Genomic DNA, 12,250 nt, shown 5'->3' with positions numbered 1-12,250 from the left:
CCAACATAACCATTCCTTATATAATTTATCATGAAGACCAAAAGGAAATATCATACCAGGATCTCATATGCCGATAACCCTTCCCATTAGGCTTGCTTAACGGAGGAATCTCAAGAAATTCTCCAATGCAAGGTTAGAACAAATGTAAATGCCTACACATGCTTATAAAAACTTCAGATTACAAATGTATATAACCTATACTTATGCCAAGATCTGTCATGTGAACTTGTGACCTTAGGCATTGATTGACCCGTATTGGGCCGTTGTCGCTGTCCACCTTGGACTGACCTAACATAGAAGTTCTATCATGTGGTAATATAATAGAGCCCGCCTTGAAACCCTTGAGGCGGTGCCGCGGTAGGCCGCAACCGCTGGCTGTGTAAAGAGGAACCCCAACCTCATGGCTTCAACTTATACATAAGCAGTATATGGTCAACCAAAATATTAGCATTAAAATTGGAATAAAAACTCTGAAATTTTCCATGCTTTTCAATCCTAGTTAATCCAATGAATTGACTAATCAAATTTTCTTTATCATTCCTTTATCAGAACTATTGGTGGTAATCAAATTTGACTAATCATATATATTGGCTTTTAAAAATTACATGTGCTTGCTTGATCAAATTACTAGCAACTTCCAGACTTTGGTGGTTCAACTAAAACAAATTATATGCAAAAGGGCCTGCATAAAAATGCCATCAATCTGACCATATATTATATGTAATTATAATAGGTATAATCTGGAAATCTGTTGGAATTCGAAGCAATCATCACCATATAAATTTTATACTTCAATCCATATGTTGGATCCCACTGCAAAATATTTACATATTAGCACGATATACATACATACATATATATATATATATATATATATATATATATATATATATATTGTCACATCCTGGCCCGGGTCCACCACATCCCGGGCCGCTCTACCACTGTAGCACGATATTGTCCGCTTTAGGCTTACCATTCCCTGACCCACTGGGAAGTTGCTCGTGAGTTCCCAAAAACAAAACCGTGAGGGAATGGTAAGCCCAAAGCGGACAATATCGTGCTACGGTGGTGGAATAGGCTCGGGATGTGGTGGACCCGGGCCCGGATGTGACAAATTAGTATCAGAGCCAATCCTTGGCCGGAAGTGTGCCGACGAGGACGTCGGGCCCCTAAGGGGGGTGGATTGTGACATCCCACATCGCCCAGGGGAATGATCCTTAAATGTATATTCACATCCCTACACAGCACGAGGCCTTTTGGGAGGTCACTGGCTTCGGGTTCCGTAGGAACTCTGAAGTTAAGCGAGAAGGAGGCTAGAGCACTCCCAGAAGGCCTCGTGCTAGGTAGGGATGTCAATATACATTTAAGGATCACTCCCCTGGGCGATGTGGGATGTCACATATATGCTTCTCCAAATTCCAATAGGATTATAGGATTGAAACACGGTTTATAGCTATTTCTAATAAAAATTTCCAAACTCGTGCCATAAGATTAATTAGTGAGAAATAATCTTGATACCATGAACAACACAATCGTAAGTCCCGTCGGCCTGTGCTCTTTAACTGACCTCTATCTGTGAATTTTTTAATATTTAACTAACACTTGAATTTAGGATCAAAAGGAACTGATCATATAATATATTTGAACATATCATATTAGTACGCCAAGGATATGGGATCACACTTGAATTTAAGACCAAAATTCAGTTTATGTATTTTGTAAAACGACTCTATGTATCGTCGAACTTAATAGGTTTTAATTATATAAGCAGAGGCTCTGATACCAACTGTTAGCCTTATAAGGTTATATAATTAAAACACAATCGAAGGAGTGACTGACCTGATTCCAATGGCGGCCATGGAAGTCGAACACGAAAACAGGCAGGGCACGGCAACACCAAAATCTTCTATAAACTCCTAGCCGAATACAACTACTCTATGGGAAGCATTATGTTGTGTTGTCTAGGGCTTATAGGGACCGATGTTTATATATATAGGCTAAAAGCTAGGGTTTCCATTCATAAAGGAAACCTAAACTTACTTTCTTAGCCTCTAAGTTAAGTATCATAATTATAGTCAATTAAGGATTTCATCAATCCTATTTCCAATATAAGACACATGATATAGGATTAATATCTTTAAGAGATAGAATCACAATCAACATTATTTCTCCAATATTACATTCCTATTACAGTAGACCACTTAAAGGTTGATTTATATTGAATAAATCCAACAGTTTTTACAGAGTTGAAAAAACATTAACAATACAAACGGAATATGGAATAATGCGACCAAAAGAGGCCTATGCACTTCGCATGTGCTTGGTTCTGAGAATGGTCTTAGTATGGAAACATCATCTTTCTTTATATTTGCGTATGTAGGTAGTGGAAAGAGTCTTAGGATGGATTATGAAGCTTTTCCCCGGAGGGCCATCAAAACGAAGAACTAGTAAGCTTCTGTGAGATTCAAGTCAGTATAGCATGCCAGCAATGCCTGCGCTCGGATCTGGTTTTGTTTTCCTTCACTCCCTTGGCGTATTGAAGGTCGTAATTTGTACATTTTGTTTGAGTCAATCTTAGAGTCCATTCTTTTTCAACGGAAGAAATATGATCTTGTACATAAGAGGGCGGCCTTGTCATGTGGTGGATACCGAAAGAGAGAGATTAAGAGTATAGACGTGAGAGATGCATTGTGCATGTTTTTTCTTTTGCAGTTTTTTGTTACCAGTATTTTGTTGTATTTGTGACTAGACACTTTGGGGCTTAAGCCCCCCAGAAAATAGAAATGAAGCAAATGATTTCCCCTTCCCAGGTGTCCTTTATATTTGGCGTTGCATTTTGTCGAATGTGTTTGGTTTTTGAATTGGCGATTGCGTTGTTAATCAGTTGGATCTGAACCAAGTTTGTCGTATATATTACTAGAAATACATGTCTACAAAGACAATCGGCAATTTTATCATCCTCTTGCATAACTCACAATTTGTAATTTGCTATTTCATCTATCTCCATCAGAGTACAATTTGTAAAGGCCGCCTGCTTGGTATGAATTCAGTTTCCCATTTTGAAATATGATATATGTAGTTACATTACTTAATATTTATTAGTTTCAAAATTAAAAGAAAATTGAGTCCAACAAGGATACCGTACAACCTTATATATTCGTTTTTTTTTTTTTTTTGAACAAATGATAATGGGGGAAAGGGTGGGCTTACCTTTGCAATGGACTAGCAATCGAACATAAGACATCTCACTTACAAATGAAGAGAAATACTACTAGACCGTTAATCAAGCACGCTTTTATATGCTTTGAAGGAGAAAACCTCAAGCTATGCACAATAACGGATGGAAAATTCAAGTCATTGATAGAATGGACTTCAGTAGAAACATATACAATCTCGCAAATTACAAGGACGAAAATGCTAATACACACACACACACACACACACACACAAATATGAAAATCAGTATTTTATTTAGGCTTATTATATTAACACCCCACATATTGTTGAATAAACCCCACATACTTAATACACCTCACATTTGCTTTTTCAAATGAAAATTATCTTAATACACCTCACATACTTTCTCATAATGCCCTCACACCCCACATTCTCAACATACACATTACATTTTCTACATACATCCTACATTTTCTATTCACCCACGTTCTTCAAATCTTATAATACTCATTTGTTTCTTGAATCTCTCCTTGTTCAAAATTTTCCGAGTTAGTACCCTTCCCATTAAGAAAACTTTAGAAGTTCTTAGCAGTAAACCCTTCAGTTTATCAACCACAATCTGTTGCTCGTCACCTGTGGGGGCCAGTTTTGCAGAGAACTACGAAACCATATCCTCCACTGCTCCTTCCAGAATTTCTAAACTCCACTTGGTTTTTCTAACGATTGTTTATGTGAGTAGTCGTAGCACTCCAATAAAAATCCAGCAGACCAAACTGAAACATTCCTTCGGGGATACTGACGTGAACAGAAATACACAGTTCAGACTACCCTCGCTTCCTATGCACCGCTGTGAAGAAACTCTTTCCAAGATAACCCTAGAGATACTGGTTATAGCAAAGTGATGAATATTATTTGCTAAGAACCATACACCTCAAGATCAAAATTATTTAAAATTGTTGATTGGTAGCAGTAGTGACCTTGTAAATAAATATTAGGCGTGAATCAATGATAGGCTTAAATAAATATTTTGTAGTATGGTTTCCTGGGAAATCACAAGTAGGTATTTGGAAGAAAGAAAGGCCTCCTATAAAAAAAAATAAATAAAAAAAGTGATCTTGATTCATAATTTGATGCCCGGCAACCTATGTTCGAGAAGATAACTATGATACTTTTATAAAGTTTAATAACCCAGAAAAAAAAGAAGGGATTGGGTAAGGAGGGATGGGCGTATAGGAAAGTGCAGTTAAGGTTTTCATATGTAGTTTCATTGGTTAAGATTTTATTCAACAATGGAGGATGGAAGGGGCTTTGATAGTTGAAGAACATAATAATACGTTAAAAGTAATTTGGGGTCTATTTAGAAATTTCTTATTTTTTTTTAAAACCTAATAAGGTCGAAATTGTCATTGCAAATAAGTCATTTAATATTAAATTTTGATGTGGGATACATTCAACATTATGTGGAGTGCTAATAAAAACCTTTTATTTATTTATTTTATCTCTTAGATATTTTGCTTTAAAATAATTTAAATTACTGGGAGGGAATTCAAACACATTCTGCTATAAATTCCCCTAAATCTATCAAGAAGTGTAATTCAAATCTCTGTAAAAAAAGATGAAACATATTTTCAATAAAAATAAAAAAAGAGACGAAACATTATCCTAATTAATTGGCTTAACTTACGTATACAGATTGATTTGATATTTAGATTGGGTTTATATGAGGTGCACACGTGTCACAAAATCCTAACATAGCGCACCATCGGAGCAAGTAATATGTGGTGCAAACAGCCTCAGCACTCTAGACACTCTCTCTGAGCTGCTGCTGCTGCTGCTGCAATGTGTTCTGTCATTGCCAAGCTCCCTTCGCTTCCACTCTCCCTCTCCATCGTCTCCTCATCTTCTTCTTCCTCCAAGGGTAACCCAATTCCAAAACTCTTGGTCTCTGTTTGTATTGTTTGTATTTGCTTCATATATAAGGCAAGTTTTGTGTGTTTTGTGGTGAAAACTGAAACAGATGGGAAAACCAACTCAAAGTCGGTGAAGCTGAGAGAGGACTGGCGGCAACGCTCCAGGGCCATCCCACCCGGCGGCACTTACCCGGCTAAAGACCACTGCAGGTCTCTTGGGCCCGTTTGATAATTATTTCGTTTTTAGTTTTGAATTTTCATTGTTATGTTGCATATCACTAACATTAAAAACGAAATGGTTATTAAATGACTTCATTATTTTCATTGCCAACTTTTCGTTTTTCAAGAATTTTGACTTCTATTTTCTTCTATCAAATTTATGTGTATCAAGTTTGAACTTTTGTGTTCATTTGTTTGCTGAATCTTTGTGTGTTGGGCAGTCGTTGCGGGTTGTGTGACACATATTACATTGCCCATGTCAAGGAAGCTTGTGCTTTCTTAGGAGATGGAATGTCTAAGATTGAAGTGAGTTCTTGTTCCCCTCCCAATCCTTTTACTTTTCTGAATTTCAAACTTGAAAAGTTGGTTGATGCAAGTTATTATTATCTCATGAAGTCCTGAAACTAGTTAGAGGCACAGTATACGCTATGAATTATCCACTGCTATACCGAAATTCGAAGTACTAAGTGATTGAACTTCGAAATGGGGTTCATAATCTAATTCCTTAATGACCCAACCAAATTTTGCCACCCATGATTTCCATTTGAATCATCACTGCTCTTTTGTTTTCGCATTCAGGGTTTGGAACCTGTAGTTCATGGTAGAGGGAGGAAACCGGGTTCCTCAGATGAAATGTACTTGGGTGTCTATGAAGAGCTCTTGTATGCTCGTAAAGTAAAGCCTGTCGAAGGTACTTTTGTTTTACAGGCTTTGGTATCTGTCTCATTTTTTTTAGGCATCTTAAAGTCATCCTATTTAACATTGCTACTGATTCTACCAACTCTGCCAGTTCAAGTTTCAGTTTTAAAAATTTTGAACTTCATTAATTATTATAAAGAATCACAAATTGTGTAAATAATTTCTTATGTATATTGCGTAAATTGCTTTAACCATATACTTCAAGTGCATCTTTGGATTATGGTTTGGTTTTTCTTGTTGCTGCAGTACGAATCTTTTGCCTCATTTTCTTTTATGGCAGGAGCTCAGTGGACAGGAATAGTAACAACTATTGCAATCGAAATGCTGAAATCAGGCATGGTGGAGGCCGTCATTTGTGTACAGAGGTTGTGGCCTGAATTCACCGGAGCATAATACATAATAAACGCATATGCCATTGCTTTTCAATCCTTTATTTCTTTCTTTTAGAATGTTAAATCTTCCTATGGTTTTAATTTTCACAGTGACCCAAACGACAGATTTACTCCTCGACCTGTATTAGCAAGGTTTGCATCTAGTTCATTTTTGCTTTATAATAAATTTCTTCTAATATTTCGATATTTCTCAATTAAGATTTTCTTTTTGTTTTCTGGTTATTGTCATTTCATCCGCACCATGTCATTTATCTTTGCCTCTTCTCAAAAGGACACCAGAGGAAGTTCTAGCTGCTAGAGGTGTCAAGCCGACATTATCTCCTAATCTGAATACCCTTGCCCTAGTTGAGGTACCTGGTATTCTTTTCCATCAGTGATAGAAATCTTATTTACTATTTGTGCCATTTAACATGCTTTGTCATTCATTCAACATTGGTAAGAGTAAGTGATAAGTGTCTTTTATATCAAAATAGAAGAAAGGTCCTGCTTTAAAAGCTAAGCCAGTTAAGCATGAGAAGACATGTATACGGTTATTGAAATGCCCAAATATGTTGGCTTTTATATATTTGGGCAATCACGCTAAAGAAAGTTGGGGCATTGTCTACTGCGGATAATGTTAGCAAATACAGTTTGCACTTTGCAGTTCTTCCTAGTCCTTCTTAGACTTCCTCTTGCGGTGAGAGTCTTACATATCTAATTAAGCAACTATGGTTGCCTGCCTTTGGTAATATCTTCTTTTTGTTTCAGAGGGTGAACTTCCTCCAATATTAACAGCCAGATTTCCCTGATCCTTCTATATAGATTCATTTTTAGTGGAGATTTGTGGGTGTAATGTTTGAAGGTGGTCAGGACTGCCAATCAGGAGGAAGAATTATTGCATGTCTGGCCTTTTACCGTTCCTAACTTGTGGGTTCACATGTTGGAGTGATTTTTCCTTTTAGATTTTGTTTCATGTTTGATTTTAGGCATAATGCCCCCCAGTCCGGTTGCAGACCTATTCTTTAGATGGAGTTTGGGCTCTGAAATAGAGAAATCATAGGAACTCAACTATAATCTTCAATTCGTAAAACTTGTAAAATGTTTCTTATAAGTTTTAGTGAGACAAGTTTTTGCATTTTTCCATGAAACAGGCTGCAGGTGTAAAAAAGCTTCTATTCTGTGGTGTGGGTTGCCAGGTGCAAGGTATCATTTATGATATAATTTTGCAATTTCTACTTTCAATCCTTCTCTGTTGTGACTTATACTATTGTAATGCAGAGTAATTTCTTAAAATGCAGCATTACGATCTGTGGAGCACCACTTAAATTTGGACAAGCTCTACGTGCTAGGAACAAATTGCGGTCAGTAAAAGCCTTGCTGTGTCATTCTATTTTCACAATCAAAATCAGCATATCCTCAACAGCAGAATCATTACGATTACCTGAAACATGTAGTTAACAAATATATAATGCCCTTTTATTATTTATATGGCATAAGTAATGAGTAACAGAGTTTGTATCAGTACTAATGCTCTTGTTTGACAGTGGACAACGGGACTCGAGAAGGCCTTGATAAGTTTCTGAAGGCTGCGAGTAGTGAACCAGAGACAGTTCTTCATTACGAGTTTATGCAAGATTACAAGGTTTGTGTTAATCAATTCTTCGTGCCTGTGCAAGTTTAGAGTTCCAAGGTCTGAGCAATGTTTCAAAGTTGTGAGCCTCAGGTCACTTGCGCCATTGCACCCTTTGTTTAACACTTTCAGCAATATTCTTATTATAAAAAGGGGGAATGACCTGGGGTGGAGTGAGTTCTTAACTAATATTTCGAAAGGTTTCACCCACATTTGTTTGATGTTGCAGTAAATCATGTTTCACAAATCGTACAAACATTTCTGGAAGAATTTTTTAACAATTGACATGAGTGAAAAGAAAAAATACGTGCGAATGGCTTATATCTTTTGCAGATATCTCACTGTATATTTATAGCAGTAAAACAGACACTGGTTGTCTAACAATTCTTATACACCAACTTTTTCTAGTGTAAGCATTTCTTAGCAGCTACTGTTAGCTATCGTTTCTTTGATTAAATATTCGTGTAATCTTGATAGGTTCACTTGAAGCATTTGGATGGTCATATTGAAGAGGTAAACATTTATTTATTTATTTATTTTTGTGTGTTCAATTTGGTATTTACTCTCCCAGTCATGCTAATTCGTCTAGTTTCATATTCTAACCAAAACAGGTTCCTTATTTTTCTCTGCCAGCAAATGACTTAGTTGATGTAATTGCTCCTTCTTGTTATAGGTAATGTTTGTCCTTTTTGCCCATAATACTTCGTAGTTTTTTGAAATTTCAAATGACATATTTCACAATTAGAATTATCACATGAATATTTGATTATCAAATACTATCATTTTTATTGGTCATTCCTTAAATGTTGTCTAACCAGTCCCCTGCGTCTTTCAGCTGTTTTGACTATACAAATGGTTTAGCGGTGAGCTTTCATCTCTTTATTACTTAACAGGAATGCTATCTTTTATTACAACTACAAGTCTCTTGGAAGCTTAACTTCTACTTTCAGTTGTATAAAGGTGAGTCTCACACCTTTTTCAGGATTTAGTTGTTGGATACATGGGGGTGCCGAAATATTCTGGAATCAGCATGACCCAACATCCACAGTATGTTACGGTAAGGTAATATCATTGTTGAGACTATGCGTGTGTGTGCGTGCAGCTTTTTTGTTGTACTTATTGGTTAGCATTCTGTTTTATTGCAATCTTTTATTCCACTATGGTGGTAGATGAAAGAACTAAAGCTTTATCTATGTTTGTCTTGCCTTCAAATTGTAGAAATGAACGTGGAAGAGAGATGCTCAGTCTGATTAAAAAGCATTTGGCGATCACTCCAACAACTAGTAGTGTAAAGCTCTTGATTCTATCCTATTTCTCGTACTCTGTGATTTGTGCAAAATTGAAGTTTAGTGTTTATAGGATAGCTTATTTCTTTGGGTGAAAAATTCTAAGCACAGCCAATTTCAGGGTACTCGCCGACCATTTACCATGGAGACTGTTAAGGCTGATGATACTGCTAAGATGGGTACGTGCAGCAGCTTCTTTGAGATACTTTTTTTGGAAATGTATGGAACTGCATGTTCTGAAGAAAATATGATACGTTTTTCTCAAAGGCGTTTTGGTTTATGAAATAGCTCGTGTTTAATTCTAGAGAACTTGCAAAATATATGCTGACTACCGTTGTTGTATAATCTTGTTTTCTCAGGAAAAGGTCCTGAGCCTGCACCAAAGTTTGTCGGCAATGTGATCGCTTTCTTGTTAAACTTGGTAAAGACAGTATGATGCATTTAAGAATTATATAATTATACATGCTTTTTATTTTATGACTTGGTTCTTGTGGGACAGATTGGCCCAAAAGGTTTGGAATTTGCTCGTTATTCGCTCGATTACCATACCATCCGGAACTACCTATATGTAAACCGAACATGGGGAAAACAAAGGTGCAACTTTCAATATTAGTTATCTTATAGTAGCAACTATGATGATGGTTTCTTATATTTATAACCATGAAAACATGCAATTTACCCAAAGAGAATATGAAAACCTGCAGAGCTGATCAGCATATGCCTTCATATGCAAAGAAGATTGTCGATTCCTACAACAAGAATGGTGAAATCGATCGGATTCTTTCCACCAAGCCCAAGTGATCGCATTAGCTGGTGAAAATGTAAATGAAGTGGGAACTTCAATGTCTTATGGAATTTTGTCCTTAATCTGTTCTGTAAGTACATATGAACGATTGCATAGCAATAGTATTTTTGTTTAACTCGACCAATTCTTCGGTCCTTCAATATTCCATCCCAAGTTCTGTTTAGGCATCAGTTGCAGACAATGCAACGTAAGATAGTTTTTCTTATTATCATTGTGCCTGGGATTGGTTAATTTAGTAGTGACTTTTCCCCCATTCAATATAGGCTGTGTTCCTTGAACTATCCATGACTTGCAGATATGATTTAGTTTAGAGTCGGCAATGTGACAATCGACAAGTAATCTGCTACATTTTTAGGTGAATAAATTTGGAGACTGATTTTATTTGATGATATAAACGCTCGTGGAACACGCACACGCACACAGATTCAGTTATAAAAATATATGTTTTTGTTATCTAACAGTGTTAGATGCAGCCTTAAATAATCGAGAATTTTATTTTAGTTGAGAATTATTCTTAGATCGTAAATTTATTTAAGTGCAGTAAAGGTAGTAAATTGATAAATATCATTGTTATGCTTTGGTAAGAGAATTAAGGTTATAGAACGTGTGGAATTAAGGAACTTAATTAAAGAGTCGTGAATATTGGCAGCTAAATAAACGAGAGTTTAAATGTTGGGCCTATCACCGATAATTATTGCCGCAAATAAATAATTTCGGGGGCGGGGTGTTACAAATGGTATCAGAGCAAATGATCCTACTATACATTATGAGATATTATTGAGTTGTGGATGTGAATTATGGATCTCATTGATATTGCATTATACCATAAGTTCTATGAAACATGAGGAATCTATGTGGAAAGTATATGTTGTAAATCGTCATGAAATGAATGAATGGGAGTAGAAAATTTTGAAATGTCACATTTCTTGTAATAGCCTTAATGTTGGATATTTGATCAAGGTTTTGGGTTAACCTTCATTTAGGGTTGAATTTATATTATGTATTATGGAAAACGTATAGGAAATACATATATGATTGCATTGTGCTTGTGATGCCAATTCCACGATGAATATGAAATAGTGATAGTAGAAATTATTATTTGCATTGATATTGCATTAGTCTCTAAGTTCTTTGAACAATGAGGAACTTTTGTGGAATGTATATGTTATGAATTATGATGCTTTGACTTGAATTGAATGTGAGTAGGAGAATTTTAAAATATCGTATTTATGTTATAGCTTTGAAGATGAGCATTTGATTAAGGTTTTGGTTTAACCTAGAATTGAATTGATTTTATGTTATGCATTATGAAAATGTGAAATGCTAAAATGATGGTGGAATGGTGACAAGTAGATGGAACAATTGCATTATACCTATGCCAGTGGAAGAAAAGAGCCCGTGGACATGTGATTGGGCCGAAAAGAGCCCGTGGATATGACAGATTGTGCAGGTGGTAATTACCAAGTTGGAGATATTATCAGTGTTGTTGAAAGTAGACCCTTGACTCGTCTCTCTGATAATTCAACATAAGGTACTTCGGGGTTCTTGATTGTTAGATCTTGGTCATTATATATGGGCAACTTTTTATAATCATAAAAAATGCTTCAAATCAACACCTAAACACACAGATTTAACTAATACAGCAACCAACAATCTTCCACCCTTCTCCTAATCTCATTTCCTTTCTCTTCTGAGTCTCCGATTAGCATCATATGCTTCTTTTAGTTCCCTAGGAAGGCAAAAGGGAAGGTAAAAATCATTGTTCTAACCACTTAGTACCACCGTCTAGTGGTATTCCTTTTCACTTGTAAATTGGAGATCTTAGGTTCGATTTTCGCTGAAGGCGAATTTAAACTACATTATTGCTAACCCATTTTGAGGCTAAGTTCACCCCTTCCCCCTTGGTGTCAATAATTTCGTTTGTCCAAAAAAAAAACTGTTCTAAAAAACGGCTTAGGCTAGGTGGTGGAGGGCCGATACGATTTAGGCCAAAACATGCAGAAAAATCGGGTAGGGGCTGGGGGGTGTCTAGGCTGTTCTATTGTTTTTATTATTATTTTTAACTAACTTAAGGGTTTTTTGGGTAACCTAATAGAAAAGAACCTAGATTATGAATTAGTGAATTTTTAAATGTGGTTTTTGGTTTTTCTTAT

At 36.1% G+C, this 12,250-nt stretch overlaps 2 protein-coding genes across 4 annotated transcripts in view; both read left to right on the top strand.

Moving 5' to 3' along the window:
* Positions 1 to 2,645, top strand: part of LOC126596160 (protein BLISTER-like) — a 31,070-nt gene extending 28,425 nt beyond the window's left edge. The window contains exon 13 of one of the 3 annotated variants that reach the window (XM_050262656.1): positions 2,381 to 2,645. In XM_050262656.1, coding sequence (XP_050118613.1) covers positions 2,381 to 2,461 — 81 coding nt within the window. In that variant the 3' untranslated portion in view covers positions 2,462 to 2,645. The remainder of the gene's footprint in view (positions 1 to 2,380) is intronic. The other 2 variants (XM_050262671.1, XM_050262655.1) reach the window with 2 other exon arrangements.
* Positions 2,646 to 4,927: 2,282 nt separating this feature from the next.
* LOC126596162 (7-hydroxymethyl chlorophyll a reductase, chloroplastic) lies at positions 4,928 to 10,355 on the top strand. The gene is made up of 19 exons (XM_050262672.1): positions 4,928 to 5,095; positions 5,195 to 5,297; positions 5,528 to 5,612; positions 5,886 to 5,997; positions 6,286 to 6,370; positions 6,488 to 6,529; positions 6,669 to 6,747; positions 7,528 to 7,579; positions 7,675 to 7,737; positions 7,921 to 8,018; positions 8,484 to 8,519; positions 8,618 to 8,679; positions 8,842 to 8,869; positions 8,989 to 9,068; positions 9,225 to 9,294; positions 9,414 to 9,471; positions 9,652 to 9,713; positions 9,792 to 9,886; positions 9,997 to 10,355. Exons 1-19 carry the CDS (start codon positions 5,017 to 5,019, stop codon positions 10,091 to 10,093), a joined length of 1,386 nt encoding a protein of 461 aa, XP_050118629.1. The 5' UTR covers positions 4,928 to 5,016; the 3' UTR covers positions 10,094 to 10,355.
* The last annotated feature ends 1,895 nt before the right edge of the window (positions 10,356 to 12,250 follow it).

Source organism: Malus sylvestris, chromosome 13 (assembly GCF_916048215.2).
Source record: "Malus sylvestris chromosome 13, drMalSylv7.2, whole genome shotgun sequence".
Classification (NCBI taxonomy): Eukaryota; Viridiplantae; Streptophyta; class Magnoliopsida; order Rosales; family Rosaceae; genus Malus; species Malus sylvestris.
This window is presented reverse-complemented; position numbering and strand designations above follow the sequence as displayed.

What these genes read in the sequence shown, in the direction of transcription:
- LOC126596162 (XM_050262672.1), top strand. Translation starts at nt 5,017, where the DNA reads ATGTGTTCTGTCATTGCCAAGCTCCCTTCGCTTCCACTCTCCCTCTCC. An exon ending in TCACTCCAACAACTAGTAGT is followed by an intron (nt 9,295 to 9,413) that starts GTAAAGCTCTTG and finishes AGCCAATTTCAG; the next exon opens with GGTACTCGCCGACCATTTAC. An exon ending in TGATGATACTGCTAAGATGG is followed by an intron (nt 9,472 to 9,651) that starts GTACGTGCAGCA and finishes TTGTTTTCTCAG; the next exon opens with GAAAAGGTCCTGAGCCTGCA.